Raw genomic sequence first — 15,911 nt, forward strand, 5'->3', positions numbered from 1 at the left:
TGTAGATGTTAACCTATCACCTACTGTTTGCACGTAAGCAAATGTTATAATTATTCCTCATGTGTGCAGACTCCCTGCTCGTGCTGTTAGTGCGTAATTTCATCATTGAAAACAATGGCTCCTGATGGAAAAAGAGGCGTGCATCGAATTCTGTCAAAATAGCTGAGCACAACAATGATTAGCGAGTTTCTAGGGACTCAATTTGTAAATCAGTTATATAATGGGACTTGAGACAATAGGTTACAGATCAATCAAAGCCCAGAGAAGACGCCCCAGTGTGAGGGACAGCAGTAAATGATACGGAAGAGGATTCCTTTGTGTATCCACTCTAGAGACTAAGAGGAAAGCACAGATTACAGCAGTGAATTACACATTGAAGAGAAAATGTAATTCAAACATCAGGTGGAATTCACTGCATATTAGAACACATTTAAAATGTGTCTCATTACATGTAATAATAAGTATCAGGAAAATGCACACTAAGATTCACAATAAAGTGTTATCATAACACCATGTAGCAAGTCCCAGGAGAACTGACCTTCTTCCACCAAGGTGACATGCTTCATAATCAGATCATGCTCAATATCGGGTGGGGTATACAATTACCAATGGGCTCCAAATTCTTGGAAATCTTTTTGGAGTATTCGGGTCCCTGTGTCCTGCTCCCATTGCTGCCTCTATTGCCTTGTCTTGATTTGTTCCATGTTGTTTTCGTTTTGTGTTGCCGTAGTACGCTTGTGTTACATTTAGTTTTTTGTGCTCATTTTGCCTGATTGTTGTTTCTATTGCTTTGTTATTTCCTCCCACCACCCGGTCAATTTGCTCATTTTCCCTCCCATCAGCCCCGCCCATAGCCTCCCAGTGACGCTCCCACTTCCTAGGACCTATTTAATGGAGGTTGCAGCTCCACCCCATTGATTAATTCCCCGTGTGCTGCTCCCCTTGCTGCCTCTATTGCGTTGCCTTGTTTTGTTCCCAGTTGTTTTGGTTTTGTGTTGCCCCTTGGGCGCTCAATTTGTTAGATTGTGTTTTTTATGCTAATTTTGCTTGATTGTTGTTTTTATTGCTATGTCATTTTCCCCCTGCCGCCTGCACGATTCCCATCTGTTTTCTCTCCCCCTCCTGCCGGCCCCACCCACAGCCTCCCAGCGACTGTCCCACCACCCAGGACCTTCTTAATGGAGGTCACAGCATGACTGCACAACAGCGGACGCATGCAGTGGGCATGAGGCTGGTGATCTGAAGGCGCACCGACGGCAAGCCCATTTGTGCCCTTCTGTGACTGGACCACGCCCAGCTCCAGGAACCCTGGCCTTTCCTGGCACCCACACATAATCCTCAGCAGAACTCCAAGCCCTGGACCCAGGACACCGCAACATCTGCTACCTCACATCTTCTTGTCCCACCGCAGGACTGTTAACTTGCCACCACCGTCTCTTCACCCACTGTCACTCCGCTGACCACTATCACCCTGGAACCACTCTGATGCCTCCTGCTCAATGCCCATTCTTTTGCAAACATGCCACCAAAGGCTGGGACACCATCTCCACCCTCACCCCTAATGTGATCTTCATCACAGAGACCTGGTTCAATGCTTCCTCCGCCCCTAACATAGCTAACGCAACACCCAGGGGCTGCAAGATGGCACACTGGGACCGCATCAACGAACGTGGAGGAAGCATCACCATCATCCACAAAGAAACAATCCACTGCACCGAAGATGACACCACACCAATCATGGAACACCTCCACTTCCAACTCCACATCGAAGACAGAAAGCCCATCAAAGGCACCCTCACCTACAGAACTGCAGGACCACACACTGGCCTCCACAACACAATCAAAGACTTCATCGCCCCACTTGCCATCAAGTTCTAGCACTACATCGTCCTCGGAGACCTAAACTTCCATCTGGATGACCCCTCAGACACAAACTCTACCAACTTCTTAGAATGCGTGGTCAACATCAGCCTCACCCAGATGGTCAAAAACTTCGCACACAGGGCAGGACACACGCTGGACCCGATCTTCACATCCAGCGACAGAGTCAAATACAGCCATTTCACAAAATTCACCTGAATAGACCATTCCATCGTCTAATTCACAATAGCAGGATCACCGCAGACCGCCACCAGCCCCCCAACCTCTCCTTCTGCACCTGGAACAAAGTGACAAAGACTTATTGGATGGACGCCATCAATACCAACCAGCCCGACCCAGCTGCCAACCTTGAACAAGATGTCTAGACTCTCACCACCTGGATCACTAACACTGTCAACCTAGTTGCCCCCATTAAACCAGCCAAGACCTTGCAGATCCACCACACAAGTCATCTGGTACACACTAGAACAAAGTACAATGAAACGCAGCTGCAAACAATGGGAGGGAAGATGGCGTACCATCAGCGACACCACGGACCCAGCCACCTTCAAATCAGCCTTCAACAAATACCACCAATTATTCGAAGACACAAAAAGACGCCCTAGCAGACCGCATCAAAGCAAGCCCCAACCGCACCAAGGAACACTTCAGCATCAGAGAGTTCTGTTGCCTGACGGCCACTCCTTCACAGGCTCTCTGGGATGTTCTAACAAACCACTTCCACAACAAGATCTCCACCATCTACAGGAACATCGAACCACAACCCACTGGTTGAGGTGAATATGAACCAGAATGTCCCTTATTGGCTGCCCGTTTTGAAAGTAAGCAATGGAGGTCCTAAAGTGAAATGGTCAGTATCCACCATATTGCAGTTCTTTTTTATGATTTCATACATATCTTTTGAAATTTGGAAGGAGTTATATCAGGGTAGGATTAAAACGATTTTTTTAAATTGATTTTGAAGATGAGAATACAACATGAAATTAAAAGAAAGAATTGCTTCCCAGTCAAAGTCACACCATTTCAATCTCTTCCAGTCTCCAGCAAATTACGAAGGAGCCAGATTCTCTAAGGGCGCAATCTCCAATGTAGAGGACAAGCAATAGTATTCCTACCGTTTGCTCTAAATCTTATGGAATTTCTGGGGACAACCCAAGGTGCTATAGATCAGCTCTTCCTGTTTGGCACACCAGCCCATGCTTGCTCTTCACACTGTCAGGCTAGGTCGTCGTGGTAACTTCAAGTTACTTGCTATGTCTCTTTTGGCCACTAGCACTGCCAAACTACCCAATGTTCTGTCACACCTCGCATTTCTGAGTTAATCTATAAAATGCAGGGGGCTACCTTCCGCATCAGCGTGACAGGCCTAGCCAGGTTTCTAGAAAGGGAACAGCCAATCTGACTTCGATACTAAGGGATCACAGGACACTGCCACACCACATGGAAAACATCTGCACCAGGGGAGGAGCCTTGGGGAAAATGCCCGCATGTCAGAGTCTTTAAGGTGTAATGTAGGCTAGGTGCAGATACATTAACTGGATTAATCTTAGCCATACAGAGATAATGAATTCCCGCCATTCCACCTCCTCCAGATCACCAACTCACCCTTCCCACTTCTGCCGGAGCTGAGCCAGTGTCTCAGGACAATACAATACAATACAAACTAGGGAGTGGTAGGGCCCGATTCATAGAACTAAGTTAAGACAAAATCCTAAACGTACTACAATTTTGGTATTCACAGAAGGCACTTACTCGTTTTGGTATTCACAGAAGGCACTTACTCATTTCATTATTCACAGAAGTTAGGAGTCCCAACTTTAGGACTCCTAAATGCCTTTTGTGAATACCGAAAGTCTTAAAGTTATGATTTTTCTCAGTTTAGGAGTCCCAAAGTTAGGAGTCCTAACTTTACTACTCCTAATGGAGAAACATCCTAACTTTAAGACTTTCAGTATTCACAGTAGGCATTTAGGAGTCCTAAAGTTAGGACTCCTAACTTCTGTGAATACCAAAATGAGTAAGTGCCTTCTGTGAATACCAAAATGGTAGTCATTTTAGGATTTTATCTTAAGTTAGTTCTGTGAATCAGGCCCGTAGAGCTGGGAAATTCCCCCACAACCCAAACCACCCTTCAACAACCTCACAAACAGACGAAAACAATGTGGGTACTTCAGTTAATTGTGCCTTGTAATAACCAAATGCGTGTCTCAATGGCAGGTATTTGTGAAATTGGGTATGGAAATGTTGGAAGTGGGTGCATGTGAGATACCTACCACACGTCCACCAGTACCATAACCCCAATCAGGTCCCAGTGTTGCAATCTCTGTAGCTGTGCCGTTTGCTCCAATCAGTGTCCCCTCAGAGGGGAGTTTGCTGGATCGGGTTCTGAGCCCAGTCAAAAATCTATTCTCTGCCTGCCACACCCAGAATATTGGAGTAGTAAGGGGAACAGATCAGGCATAAAGATAGTGCATCATTCTGTCCAAACCGAGACGAGCTAACTCGATCTGGCTTGCTGGGTCATTCCGTCATCCAGTCATTAATAACCAGGAGCTGGGATGCCCAGTAATACAAATGGATATCCATTGCTCCCAGGCCACATCATCAACAGATCAGCAACAATTAGCAAGAGCAATGCATGGGGGGTGGCCCATCCAGAGGAAGGACTGGAGCATTGCCGCAATTTCAGTAAACTAGGTGTTAGGAATATGGGACGGGAAGTTAATTTTAAGGTGGAGGGTCGACTAGGCAGTGAGAATGGATTTAGTCACCCAGGGGAGGGGGGCAAGATTAAAACTATGCATGAGCTCCGTCATCATTGTTATGTGGACCCCCAAGGACTTGAAGCTGAGATAATAGATCAGTATATCGGACTGCCAATTAAGCACAGCATAATCTCACAGTGGAACCAAGATTGATTTCCCACTGGTTCACCCAAAGCCAAGAGGTATCCTCGAAGCATCGCAGAATTTCGAACACACGGGACCCCGTCGTCTGAGGAATGGCATGGAAAAGGAGGACGTCATCTGCATTAAGGGTCAATCTGTCCTTCAGCATCTTACTCCATCTCCAACCCACATCTGGGTATGCCAATGGATGATACCGGCCAGGGGTTAAATAGTCAGTGCAAAGAGTAGCACTCTAAGAGGCCAACCTTGTCCAGTCCTGCATACAGCTGGAAACTCGCAATAAAGCACATCATTGACAAGGACCTGTGCCGAGGAATGTGAGTAAAAGAAGGCAACCAGACTGCGAAACCTGACACCAAATCCCATGTTCAGCAACACCGAATCAAGATAGCCCCAATTCACAGTGTCAAAGGCTTTTTCGAAGTCCACAAGCAGCAGAACCACCGCATCCCTAATATCAGCGGCATGAGTCAGGGCCATGTCGACACAACTGATACAGTGTCTGTAGCTGCGGTTAGGCATAAAGCCACATTAATCTAGATGGATCAGAGAACTAAGGAATTGCTGCAATCCATTTGCCAAGATCTTGGCGTAAAGTTTAACATCAGTGTGGATCAGTGAGATAAGGAGATAGGAGGTACAGCTGGTCCTTGGATGATTCGATTTAGGGATGGCCACGTTGGTTACAAGGTCAAGATCTGGAGAAAAGGAACTTTGTTTCCCTGCCTCCTTATACAGTCAAAGCAGATGTGGAGCAACAATATCCCTAAGCTTGGAGTAGTATTCAAGAGGGAAACCATCTGGGCCTGGGGTCTTGCTGGGCTACAGATCACGAAGTGCAGCAAGGACCTCATTTTGAGTGATTGGAGAGTCCAGAGCTGCTTGTTGGACCCGAGTAAAATGGTGCAGGGGAAAATCAAGCATAGGGGTTAGGTTCACTGGCGAGCAGGCCTCGGCTGATAGACATAGAGTCCTTCATAGCAGTCTGCTAATACACTCACAATTGCCACTGGGGTATTAACTGAGGACCTCAGTGAATCATCGATGGCGGGAATCAGTTGGGAGCCTGTGCCTCTGGTAGCCAGTCTATACAGGAGCCTTCTGGACTGTGCCTTTGTTATTCTTGAAATAAGAATGCAGCTCTTCCGACAGGTGGTCAACAATGCAGTCATCCATGAGGAACCAGGCAATAAGAGGGCACATGGTTCTTCTATGCAGCGTCAAAACCCCAAGTTGAAGTAGTAAGGGGGAGTGGTCTACGATCTAGCAGGGAAGCAAACTAGCAGCCAAGTTGGAGGTCACATTCGGGGCACGGAGACACATGTGGTCAATTTGAGAGAGGGTGTTTGTAGATGCGGAAGTATGGCACTATGCCTTATATCATGGATGCCTCACGTGCCAAATGTTGCACAATCCCAATGAATCCATCCAAGACACAAGAACTTTGGACAGAACTCAATGGTTGTCTGAGAGGGGGGCAGAGACATCCACATCTGGGGTGCGTTACAATTCCCCTGAGATAGTGATACCCCATATAATAGTGCAGCAACTACCTCAGTGACGTCCCTGAAGGTTTGCTTGTGTAGGTGGAGGGGATAGAAACACTCATAATATGGTAAGGCTTCCCCTCTAATGTCCCAACTACCCCAACAAAGCAACCCTTGGAGTCCTGATTGATCTTTGTGACCACCAATGGGAAATGCGTATGAAGCAGTATCACTGTCCCTCTGGAGCCCCTGTTAAAACCTAAATGATAAACACTGTCATAACTGAACCTATCCAGTCAGGGACCAAAAGTTGAGTCTCCTGCAACAGTGCAACACCCGGCTGGTGACGCCTAAGATAAGGACCGCTGTTTCCTTCATGAGGTTTAGGAGGCTGTTAACATTCCATCCAATAAGACTGATTTCAGCTTTGGGGAACGCACAGAGGGTCAAGAGGTAGGGAGTGGGTCTACCGCAATGGGTGTGTTAAACAGTGTGAGGTGAACATGGTAGCCATCCTAATGAAAAGAATCAACACATGCAGAACAAAATCCCAAGAATACCCAACAACCCCCTCTCCACACTTCCACCCCAGAAGCATCTGTCACCCAACACCCCTAAACAGAGTTAATGAAACACCCTTTGGGGTATTCAAAGTGGACCTCCTCCTATGCAGGATCTGCTTGCCAGCAGTTAGAACACGCCCTGGATCCAGGGCAAGAAGATGAAAACAAACAGTACTAGGACTTTACAGTGGCCCCCGGTGGAGCCTCCATCATCAGAGGTATCTGACCTAATAGACTCTGAAGCTCTGTCAGGTTCTGGGGGGGCAGAGAGCATCTTGTCTGCAGGCTGGGAATGGCCAGGCTCTGTATCCAAGGACTATTGGGTGTGTTTACGGCACCTTCCTTGTCCTCCCTTGTATTTAGGGCACTCACGGCTAGGGGAACAAGTTACCGCTGGGTGTGGTGGCCCATGGCCCAATTCAGTGGTGTGACCCAGGGGCTCATAACGTCTAAGGGTTTATTGTTTGCTCACCCACTGCCATGTCGCCTTCGTGCTGTCAAAAAAGTAGAAGCGAGACCTGTGCATGTCCTTCAGCCATGCCGGGTGGAATAGCAGCATATTCTGGAGAGACATCACCAGAGGCTTCTGCATGATGGCCTCAAAGGATTCATATTGTTTCTGGATGGATTTTGTACAGTCCGTAAAGATCATAATATGAGCTGACTGGAAGTGAAGTTTGCCATAAATACGTGCCTGTCAGGAGGATGACATCCTGGTTTTGAAAGTTCAGTACTTTGGCAATTATAGGACATGCAGGTGCTCCAGGGGGGAGGTTAGGGGGGGGGGGGGCTGTGTCACGGATCGGTGCACCCGTTAAACCATGAACCAGGGTGATAAAGCCTCCTCTGGGATTCTGGATTTAAGCCAGTTTTCAACAAAAGCCTCTGGGTGGGGGATTTCAACCCCCTTGGGGAGGCCAACAAAATGCAGGCTACCATGAAAGGAGCAATTTTCATTGTCCTATGCCCTAATTTCAAGGGTGCGAACAGTTGAAAGTAATGCACTGGCCTTTGCCTTGTGGTCTGTCGAATCATCTTCTAGTGTGGACACTCTACCCTCCACCTTAGTGACTCTCCCGGCCACATTGCGAAGGTCCTGATGAAAGTGTACGAAGTCGGTACCCACATCATAGATTTTTAACTCGAGGGCTTCTCTGAAGTTTTGGATGGCCTGCAGTATTTGGGCCACATCTGTTGCTACCAGGGGTGTTGAGCACTGATCTCGGACCACCTGCTGCTTAGTAGAGTTAGAGCGGCATTTAGTGAAATAGTCCATTTTTGACTGGGCTCTTGCCAATGGGGCCTTGTCTTTCCCCGTATTGCCATATATACGGTGGCGCAAGGCCACTTGCTGCTGCAAAGATGCAAGGAATGGTAAGTTGCAACAGAACCTACGTCGGGAGCAGCAGAAGCTCAGATGTGCGACCAGCCAGATGTCAGTCTCGGAGCTCCATGGAGAGGTCTCAGCTCTCAGCCCGCTTGCCCAGAAGTCTAAAAGGTGCAACACGTGTAGCAGCTGTAGAAACCAGCAGCCAAAAGGGGCATTATACAAGAGAAAGGTGGGGCCCCTTCCCTTCTTCCAGACATTGTTCCCCCCGGGCATCCCCAGCGATGGCAACTCCCCTTGTCACCAGGCCCCAGGTGAGCATAAGAACCGGTAACAGATATTGTACCCCCGGCCCACTTACTTCACAGCTCCGGTGGAGGATGCACGAGCAGCTGGGGGGCCCAGTAAATACATCTGAGCTCCAACAGGGAGGTCATAAATTGCGAGTGTAACAGAGGCTTAAAAGTGAAGTAGTTCTCAGCCTCTCCTCATTGTATGTAAGATAGCACAAAGTGGAGGGCCAAAAGTAGGCAAAACATTAATCAGCGTGATTAGGTTACAAGTTTGGGCTGTACGAGCCTCCAAGGCAGGAGACCATGCCAGGGAAGAGACCATGCCCCCCTCGGAGTACACGGGTCCTAGGGAACTCCACTACCCCGCAAACAGCTTGGCTCAGCCGCCGGGGAATCCTCTTCCATGGGCCTTGCCTGGGGGAGCAGACGGAGGGTGAGGCTGTAGCCTCAAAGCAATGCGCGGGCCACTAGCAGCTTCTGCATACAGTAGGGCACACCATAGTCTAGGACCAGGTCAGGTATAAAGCAGAGCTGCTTAGAGAGAGCCCCCAGGTCTGCCTGTCCCTCATGAGCCCCGTCTCACCCAATCCCGTGGGCTGCACCTGCTTCCGATGTGAGGCCCACTCCCTGCTTAGGCAGGGATCAGCTCTGTCTCAGTGCCTGCATACAGGCACCATCTTGTAATTGTAGATGGGCCCTACACCACCTCCTACGGTCTCAGTGGCTGAAATGGCAGGGAGGCAGACCTCCTTTGTTGTGATAAATGGTCCAGAGAATCGAGGGCTAAGTCTCATGGTAGCTAATAGTGGAGGAGGTCCAAGGAGCATTGTTAAGACGAATCTGCCATCTTTGCTGCTTCGGCCACACCCAACATATAGAGTAGTTTTTATCCTTTAATTTCCATATTAGCTCTGGGTATTAAAAGCATCAATTTTGCTAACATTTCTCTTCAGATATAAAAATAGGCCATGTGGAAAATTCTAGCACAGAGCCATATCAATCAATCAAACAGAATTTGTAAAGCGCAACACAGTCACCCCTAAGGGGTACCTGGGCGATGTTTCTCCTTCGAAGAGCCAGGTCTTGAGTCTTTCTCTGAAGTCTGCCAGTGAGGAGGCTGTATGGAGCTGGAGGGGAAGATCGTTCCAGGTCTGGCAGCGATGTAGGAGAAGGAGCGGCCACTCCTGCAGCTGTAAAGGATGCAAGTTTATGTGCAAAGGCGAGCGAAGAGGAGTGCAAGTGTCTAGAGATTTGGTGGAAGTTCAGTCGATGGTTGATTTAGGCAGGTTCTAGATCATGGAGGGCTTTGTAGAGGATCTTGAACGGGCATCTCTTCTGAATGGGGAGCCACTGATGGTCTCTCGATTGGGGGGCGATGTGGGTTCCTTTGGAGAGTACCAGGATGAGTCTAACTACCGTGTTCTGTATGGTCTGGAGTCTTCTGAGGAGCTGGGTGGAGAGGGTGTTGCCGTAGTCGAGGCGACTGGTAACGAGGGCCTGAGTGATGGCCTTTCTGCTGTTGGTTGGGATCCATCTGAAGATTATGTGGAGCATGCAAAGTGTATGGAAGCAGGAGGAGGTTACTGTGTTTACTTGTTGTTTCACGGTCAGTAGGCTGTTGAGGATGATGCCAAGGTTGCGTGCATTAGTGTGGGTGTCGGTCCGAGTTCTGCCGGTCACTAGTTGTGGTCCCATGCAGAGGTGTTTTTCCAGAAGATCAGTACTTCAGTTTTGTCGGAGTTTAGTTGGAGGCAGTTGCCTCTCATCCATTTGGCTACATTGGTCATGCCGCTGCAGAAGTTGGTTTTGGCGTTGGAGGGGTCCTCAGTGAAGGAGATGCTCAGTTAAGTGTCATCTGCATTGGGGATTATGTTGAGTCCATGGGAGCTGACGACATCTACAATGGGGTCATATAGATGTTGAACAGGGTTGTACTGAGAGATGATCCTTGTGGTACGCTGCATATGATGTGTGGAGGTGAAGGGAGGCAGTTGGATGCTCTGTGTGCATCCTGTAAGGAAGGAAGCGCTCCTTTTGAGGGTGTCTTGCTGTATGTCTATGTTGTGGAGTCTGCTGATGAGGGTGTTGTTGGAGATGGTGTTTAATGTTGCGGAGAGGATGAGAAGGACCCTGGCCACCATTTCTTTGTGGTTGAGGAGTGCTCTAATGTCATTTGTGGTGGCAATCAGCGCAGTCTTAGAGCTGTGGTTGGCACGGAATCCTGATTGTGAGGCATCCAGTAGGTGGTTTGTTCCAGATATTCGGTGAGCTGCTGGTTGGTGTCTTTCTCGAGTACTTTGAACAGGTAGGAAAGCAGGGAGATCAGACATTAATTTTTTAGATCACTGTGGTCAGCGGAGGCTTTTTTTTAGGAGGGGTATGTTGACTCTCTGATTCCATCCATCCAGGAAGGTTGCTGTGGAGATGGAGGTGTTGGTGATGCTGGTGAGTTACATGCTGATTGGGTCCTTGGCAAGGCTGTAGAGGTGGTAGGGCAGGGGTCGGTGGGTGCCCTGGAGTGAATGGGAGACATGATGGCTGAGGTGGTCAGTTTGGAGAGCGGAGATCAGGTGGTGATGGTTTGCCTGATGTTCGCTGGCTGGTTGAGGTTGTTGGAGTTAATGGTGGTGTGTTGGAGGTGGACATTGTTGTAGATGTTGGTGATCCTGATGTGGAAGTAGTCGTAGAGTTCTTGGGAGGAGTGGATGGTGTTCTCTATGGCTGTTGGGTTGTGGAATTCTTTGACTATTTTGTGGTTGGGGTTCTTAGTTGTGTGCAATAATTTCTCCTGTTGGATGCAGTTGCGCTTGGTCATCCTGAATTCTGGGGTATACCAGCTGGCATGTTTGGAGGTCTTGTGGGATTTTGTAGGTTTCATTGGGGCGACTCTGTCTGCAAAAATTGTGCCCATCTCACAGTCGCCCACCGTATGGGTCGTACTAGCCTGGAGGTGGCACGTCTACCTGACTAGTTGATTTTCCCACCTGTCCAGGTGCCAAGGCAGTCCTAGACAAAGGGTTCAGCTTCTTCTCCTGTGAAAGGGAGCCAGATTCACTTTTTAAAGGAGGCAGCCTTTTCAGGCTTGCTGCCCAAGGAAGGCTAATCAGCAGGTTATATTGTGGGAGGGATATACACCCTTTTCTCAAACAGGCTTTTGTTCTGAGTCTACTGAGAGCAAAAGGCTCTCGCTCAGGAGGTCAGAACAGCGTCTTGGGGGCAGGATGGCAGAAACCAGTCAGCAGGGCAACCACAGGCTGGTAGGTTTTCAGGGGGCACCTCTAAGGCGCATGTATTGGTAAATCCATCACTGGTATCAGTGTGGGTTTAACAATATGAAATGGTTGATATCAAACATCCCTTTAAGCCATCATGTAGCTGGAGAACTCATTTTCACGAGTGTCCAGCACATTTTAAATTCGCATCCCTATTCACTTGCACCCGCAGTAATAGGATTGACCAGCACAGGGGCATATCTGCTCATGCATGTTGGCTCTCACATGTAATATTCAGCACCCTGCATTAGGGCTGTCAGGGCTGCTCTATATCACATGCAGTGTTAGGGGACATGACACATAGGGATGTTTCTGAGCTGGGATGGTGCAGTGAGCTAAAAAACGGTGATGGATCAAGCCCTGATCTTTGGACTGGGTAAGAGTGGTCTGCTTAATTCAGACACTCTGTTCATCACCACCCCCTTTTCTGAATCGTTTTTGTCCACCATAAGCGTGGAAGGGTATACTCAGATGTGAGTCCCTTGCTCATTGCACCATCAGGATTCAAGCAAGCCGGGCCGAAGACGGCTGAAATGCCAGAAACCGGTCCCCGGAAGCTTGTTTCCTTCCCAGTATAAGAATTGGCTTGGTAGTTTGGTCTGCCCTGTTCCCATGATGCACTGGGCCAGGGACAGACTAATTTGCATACAGCCAGGTTCTGAGCTGGGATGGTGCAGTGAGCTAAAAAACGGTGATGGATCAAGCCCTGATCTTTGGACTGGGTAAGAGTGGTCTGCTTAATTCAGACACTCTGTTCATCACCACCCCCTTTTCTGAATCGTTTTTGTCCACCATAAGCGTGGAAGGGTATACTCAGATGTGAGTCCCTTGCTCATTGCACCATCAGGATTCAAGCAAGCTGGGCCGAAGACGGCTGAAATGCCAGAAACCGGTCCCCGGAAGCTTGTTTCCTTCCCAGTATAAGAATTGGCTTGGTAGTTTGGTCTGCCCTGTTCCCATGATGCACTGGGCCAGGGACAGACTAATTTGCATACAGCCAGGTTCTGAGCTGGGATGGTGCAGTGAGCTAAAAAACGGTGATGGATCAAGCCCTGATCTTTGGACTGGGTAAGAGTGGTCTGCTTAATTCAGACACTCTGTTCATCACCACCCCCTTTTCTGAAACATAGGGATGTGCGACATGTCGTGTTTTCACTTTTGTCTGCACCAAGACACGCAACAAATTAACACTGGGACTCGGGTAAGCACCATTTCCTTCTACATGAAACCAGTATTGAGTGCTTGCATTTCCTGCTGAGCCAGACCCTTATGGGAATGAAAGTGTACAAGTTCAAACGCGGTGAATCAGTACAGTGCCAACGAACACTCAGTCCCAGCAGGTAAAATCACAGAGAGACAACTCTCACTTAAAAAAATTATATATTCATTCCGCCTATTAGGTTTTTTTAATGCATGGTCGAAGGGTATGTTCCCTTGTGAATGCCTGCATACTAAAGCTGCTTATATTCATAGTCATTCACTGTTTTGTTTTGCAAAGAAAGATTGTGCTGTACACTTGTTTCGCATAATCGCCATAGTGACAGAGCTGACAAAAAAGTAGATTAACAGGAGTGGTTTGTAATCAGGTTGCAGGATTACATTTGCACTGACCTCTGGGGTAAGATCACGTTAATAGCACTTGTATGAAGCAATTATGCACGAGATCTGGGTGTGTTTGCACTAGTGCTGAGCAGTATTGTACAGACATTTGCACTGACTGAAAAAGTGTAAAAATGACTTTTACCAGGTATGGACTTGGATTCCTCAAGCGGCCAGAAGAAAATGCTCCCCGGGCTTCATGTACACTGGGAACCAGTAGTGCCTCCTGGTCAGCCACGGCCGGTGGTAGGTGTAACTGCAGGGCGGTGACGTAGGGAGGGGGAGGGGCTGGGTGGGTGGTTGTAATGTATGGATTACGGACTTTAACAGGTAAGTAAACATATAAATAAATAAAACGAATTTCATTGTGTGCACTGCATCACCAAATGCGATGCAGTGCGCGCAACAAAATTCGTTTTATTTATTTATATGTTTACTTACCTGTTACAGTCCGTAATCCATACAATACAACCCCTCACCCTGCCCCCCCTCCCTATGTCACCGCCCTGCAGTTACACCTACCACCAGCCGTGGCTGCTCCTGGTGGGAGTGCTACAGAGCGGTGACATAGTGCAACACGTGCAACGGAATTCGTTATATTGATTTAATTGTCAACTTGCCTGCATTCATCCGTATTCCGGTGTTTACTACCCCCCACCCTGCCCCTCCCCCGCCCACGTCACCACCCGCTAGCACTGCCACCAGGATCCGCTAGTGCAGAATGTATCATAACGACTGGAGCTTTCGAAACACGTTTACCATTGGTGATACTAGTTTGGAGGAATGCAACCACAAAAGCAGTCATAAACCAGCAGTGAGTGACCATATGTTTATTTTAGAGTTGCTTTCCAAACAGGCATTAGTCCAGCAACATGAATGGCAGAGGGCCAAGTAGACTCATTCATACCTAGTGCAAAATTGCCCTATACTGGTGTAATTTACTTGATCTGATCTTCCAAATGGGAGCAACTAAGGACACATGCAGTTTATTGAACTTTACCTGTCTGCTTGTTGTGCAGCGGCTTGTATGACTATACTCTACTGGGTCATGTAAGAAAAATGCATACTGCAGACTGGTGATACGATTGTCTATGAGACACTTAGAACTGTTTCGGCAAGTAATACATGTATTTAATGAATTTCTTCATTTCTTTTTTTTCTCATGCCTAATAGAGAAGAAAATCGCGTTATTCTGACCTTGACTTTGAAGTAAGTTTGCCATATTACTGGTATACCATTTTTTATTTCATTTATTGAATTGAACTTTGTCTTGCACGCACCATACAAATGTATGAAGTTACAACATACCATTTTGCAATGTAGACTAAACATCAAACAAAACATGGAAATTGTAAGAGGCAATGGATGGGGTCTTTACTTTCGTTTTGATAATCCATGATCCCCTTACCCTGTACCTTGAAAGAAATGCAGGGTTAACGGAAGGTTCCACCTTACATGAAACAATGAGGGGAAAAACAAAAAAGTAAGCTCGGCAATATGACTAGAAATGGGTGTCTGGACCCAATTCAAGTTAAAGGAATGTGGTGTGTCCCCTCAATCGCCTGATTTTTATGGTCTTTAAATGTTCATACAGCCTTTCATGAAAAGAGATAGTTATAAACACAAACGCCACGTCATGAGGAAAATGTTTTTCCCACTGATATAATTGTCTGCCACTCACACAGGAATGTGCAATGAGAGTTGTGTACTAACCAGCTTTAGGGCGACCTTACCACCACATGGTACTCATCGTCGCCTACATGTAGAAAAGCCCTGGTGTCAAAATATGGCTCAATCATGTAAGTGTTTTCTGATCAGAGTGCAGTGGAAGCAGATTGTGCCACTAACATATTAATAAGGAATGCCAGGGTTTTGCCTTTCACTAACCTGAGCCTTCACTTATGGAAATACATTGTTTTTGGTCTCCTAGTATGAGTCAATGAGGAACGTCTGTACATCAGATTTCAGATGGATACCTTCGACTCCTTTCAACAGACATTTCCCAGGAACTTTACATGCCCAGTGGGAATATGCGTTTTCACTTCCGTAAAACGCCTCCTAACTATTCATTTATTAGAACAGAAATAGCAGACTAATGTCAAAGAAAAGGTCAATTTTCTATCACGAAAGTGTTTCTGCAAAAGCTTAATATTTTAAAGTGCGCATGCAACCTACATGAACGAAACTACATTACATCAGAGAAGGAAGAATAATTATGACAAGACCTTGCCAGAATAAAAAGCTGAGATGTAGCTGTATTTCCAAAAAAGATCCGCACTTTATGTGTACCCTATAATATACAAATAGATCTGGATTGATAAAAAAGCATTTGAAAGGTAATAGTGAAAGTAAAACATGCTACTTACATACGACTCAAAGAATCATAAAAAAAATGGCTCAGTGGATGTTCATGTGTTAGGAATACCACCAAATACTTCTATGACTACTAAAATGTACCACCATAGCCTTTAAATGTCAGCAACTAGACTTATGTGAGCCCCTGTGAGCCGAGATGATGAAATCGCACGAATCTCTTTCAGTTTTCCACTTTTTGAAATGTGTTGACCGTACATCTCTCTT

General features: G+C 47.1%; 1 protein-coding gene across 2 annotated transcripts in view; it reads left to right on the top strand.

The window, feature by feature from the left end:
* Positions 1-15,911, top strand: part of ADGRB3 (adhesion G protein-coupled receptor B3) — a 1,104,008-nt gene that overhangs the window by 1,024,459 nt on the left and 63,638 nt on the right. For both annotated transcript variants that reach the window (XM_078648009.1, XM_078648010.1), the window contains one exon: positions 14,505-14,540. In XM_078648009.1, coding sequence (XP_078504135.1) covers positions 14,505-14,540 — 36 coding nt within the window. The remainder of the gene's footprint in view (positions 1-14,504; positions 14,541-15,911) is intronic.

Source organism: Lissotriton helveticus, chromosome 6 (assembly GCF_964261635.1).
Source record: "Lissotriton helveticus chromosome 6, aLisHel1.1, whole genome shotgun sequence".
NCBI classification, from domain to species: Eukaryota; Metazoa; Chordata; class Amphibia; order Caudata; family Salamandridae; genus Lissotriton; species Lissotriton helveticus.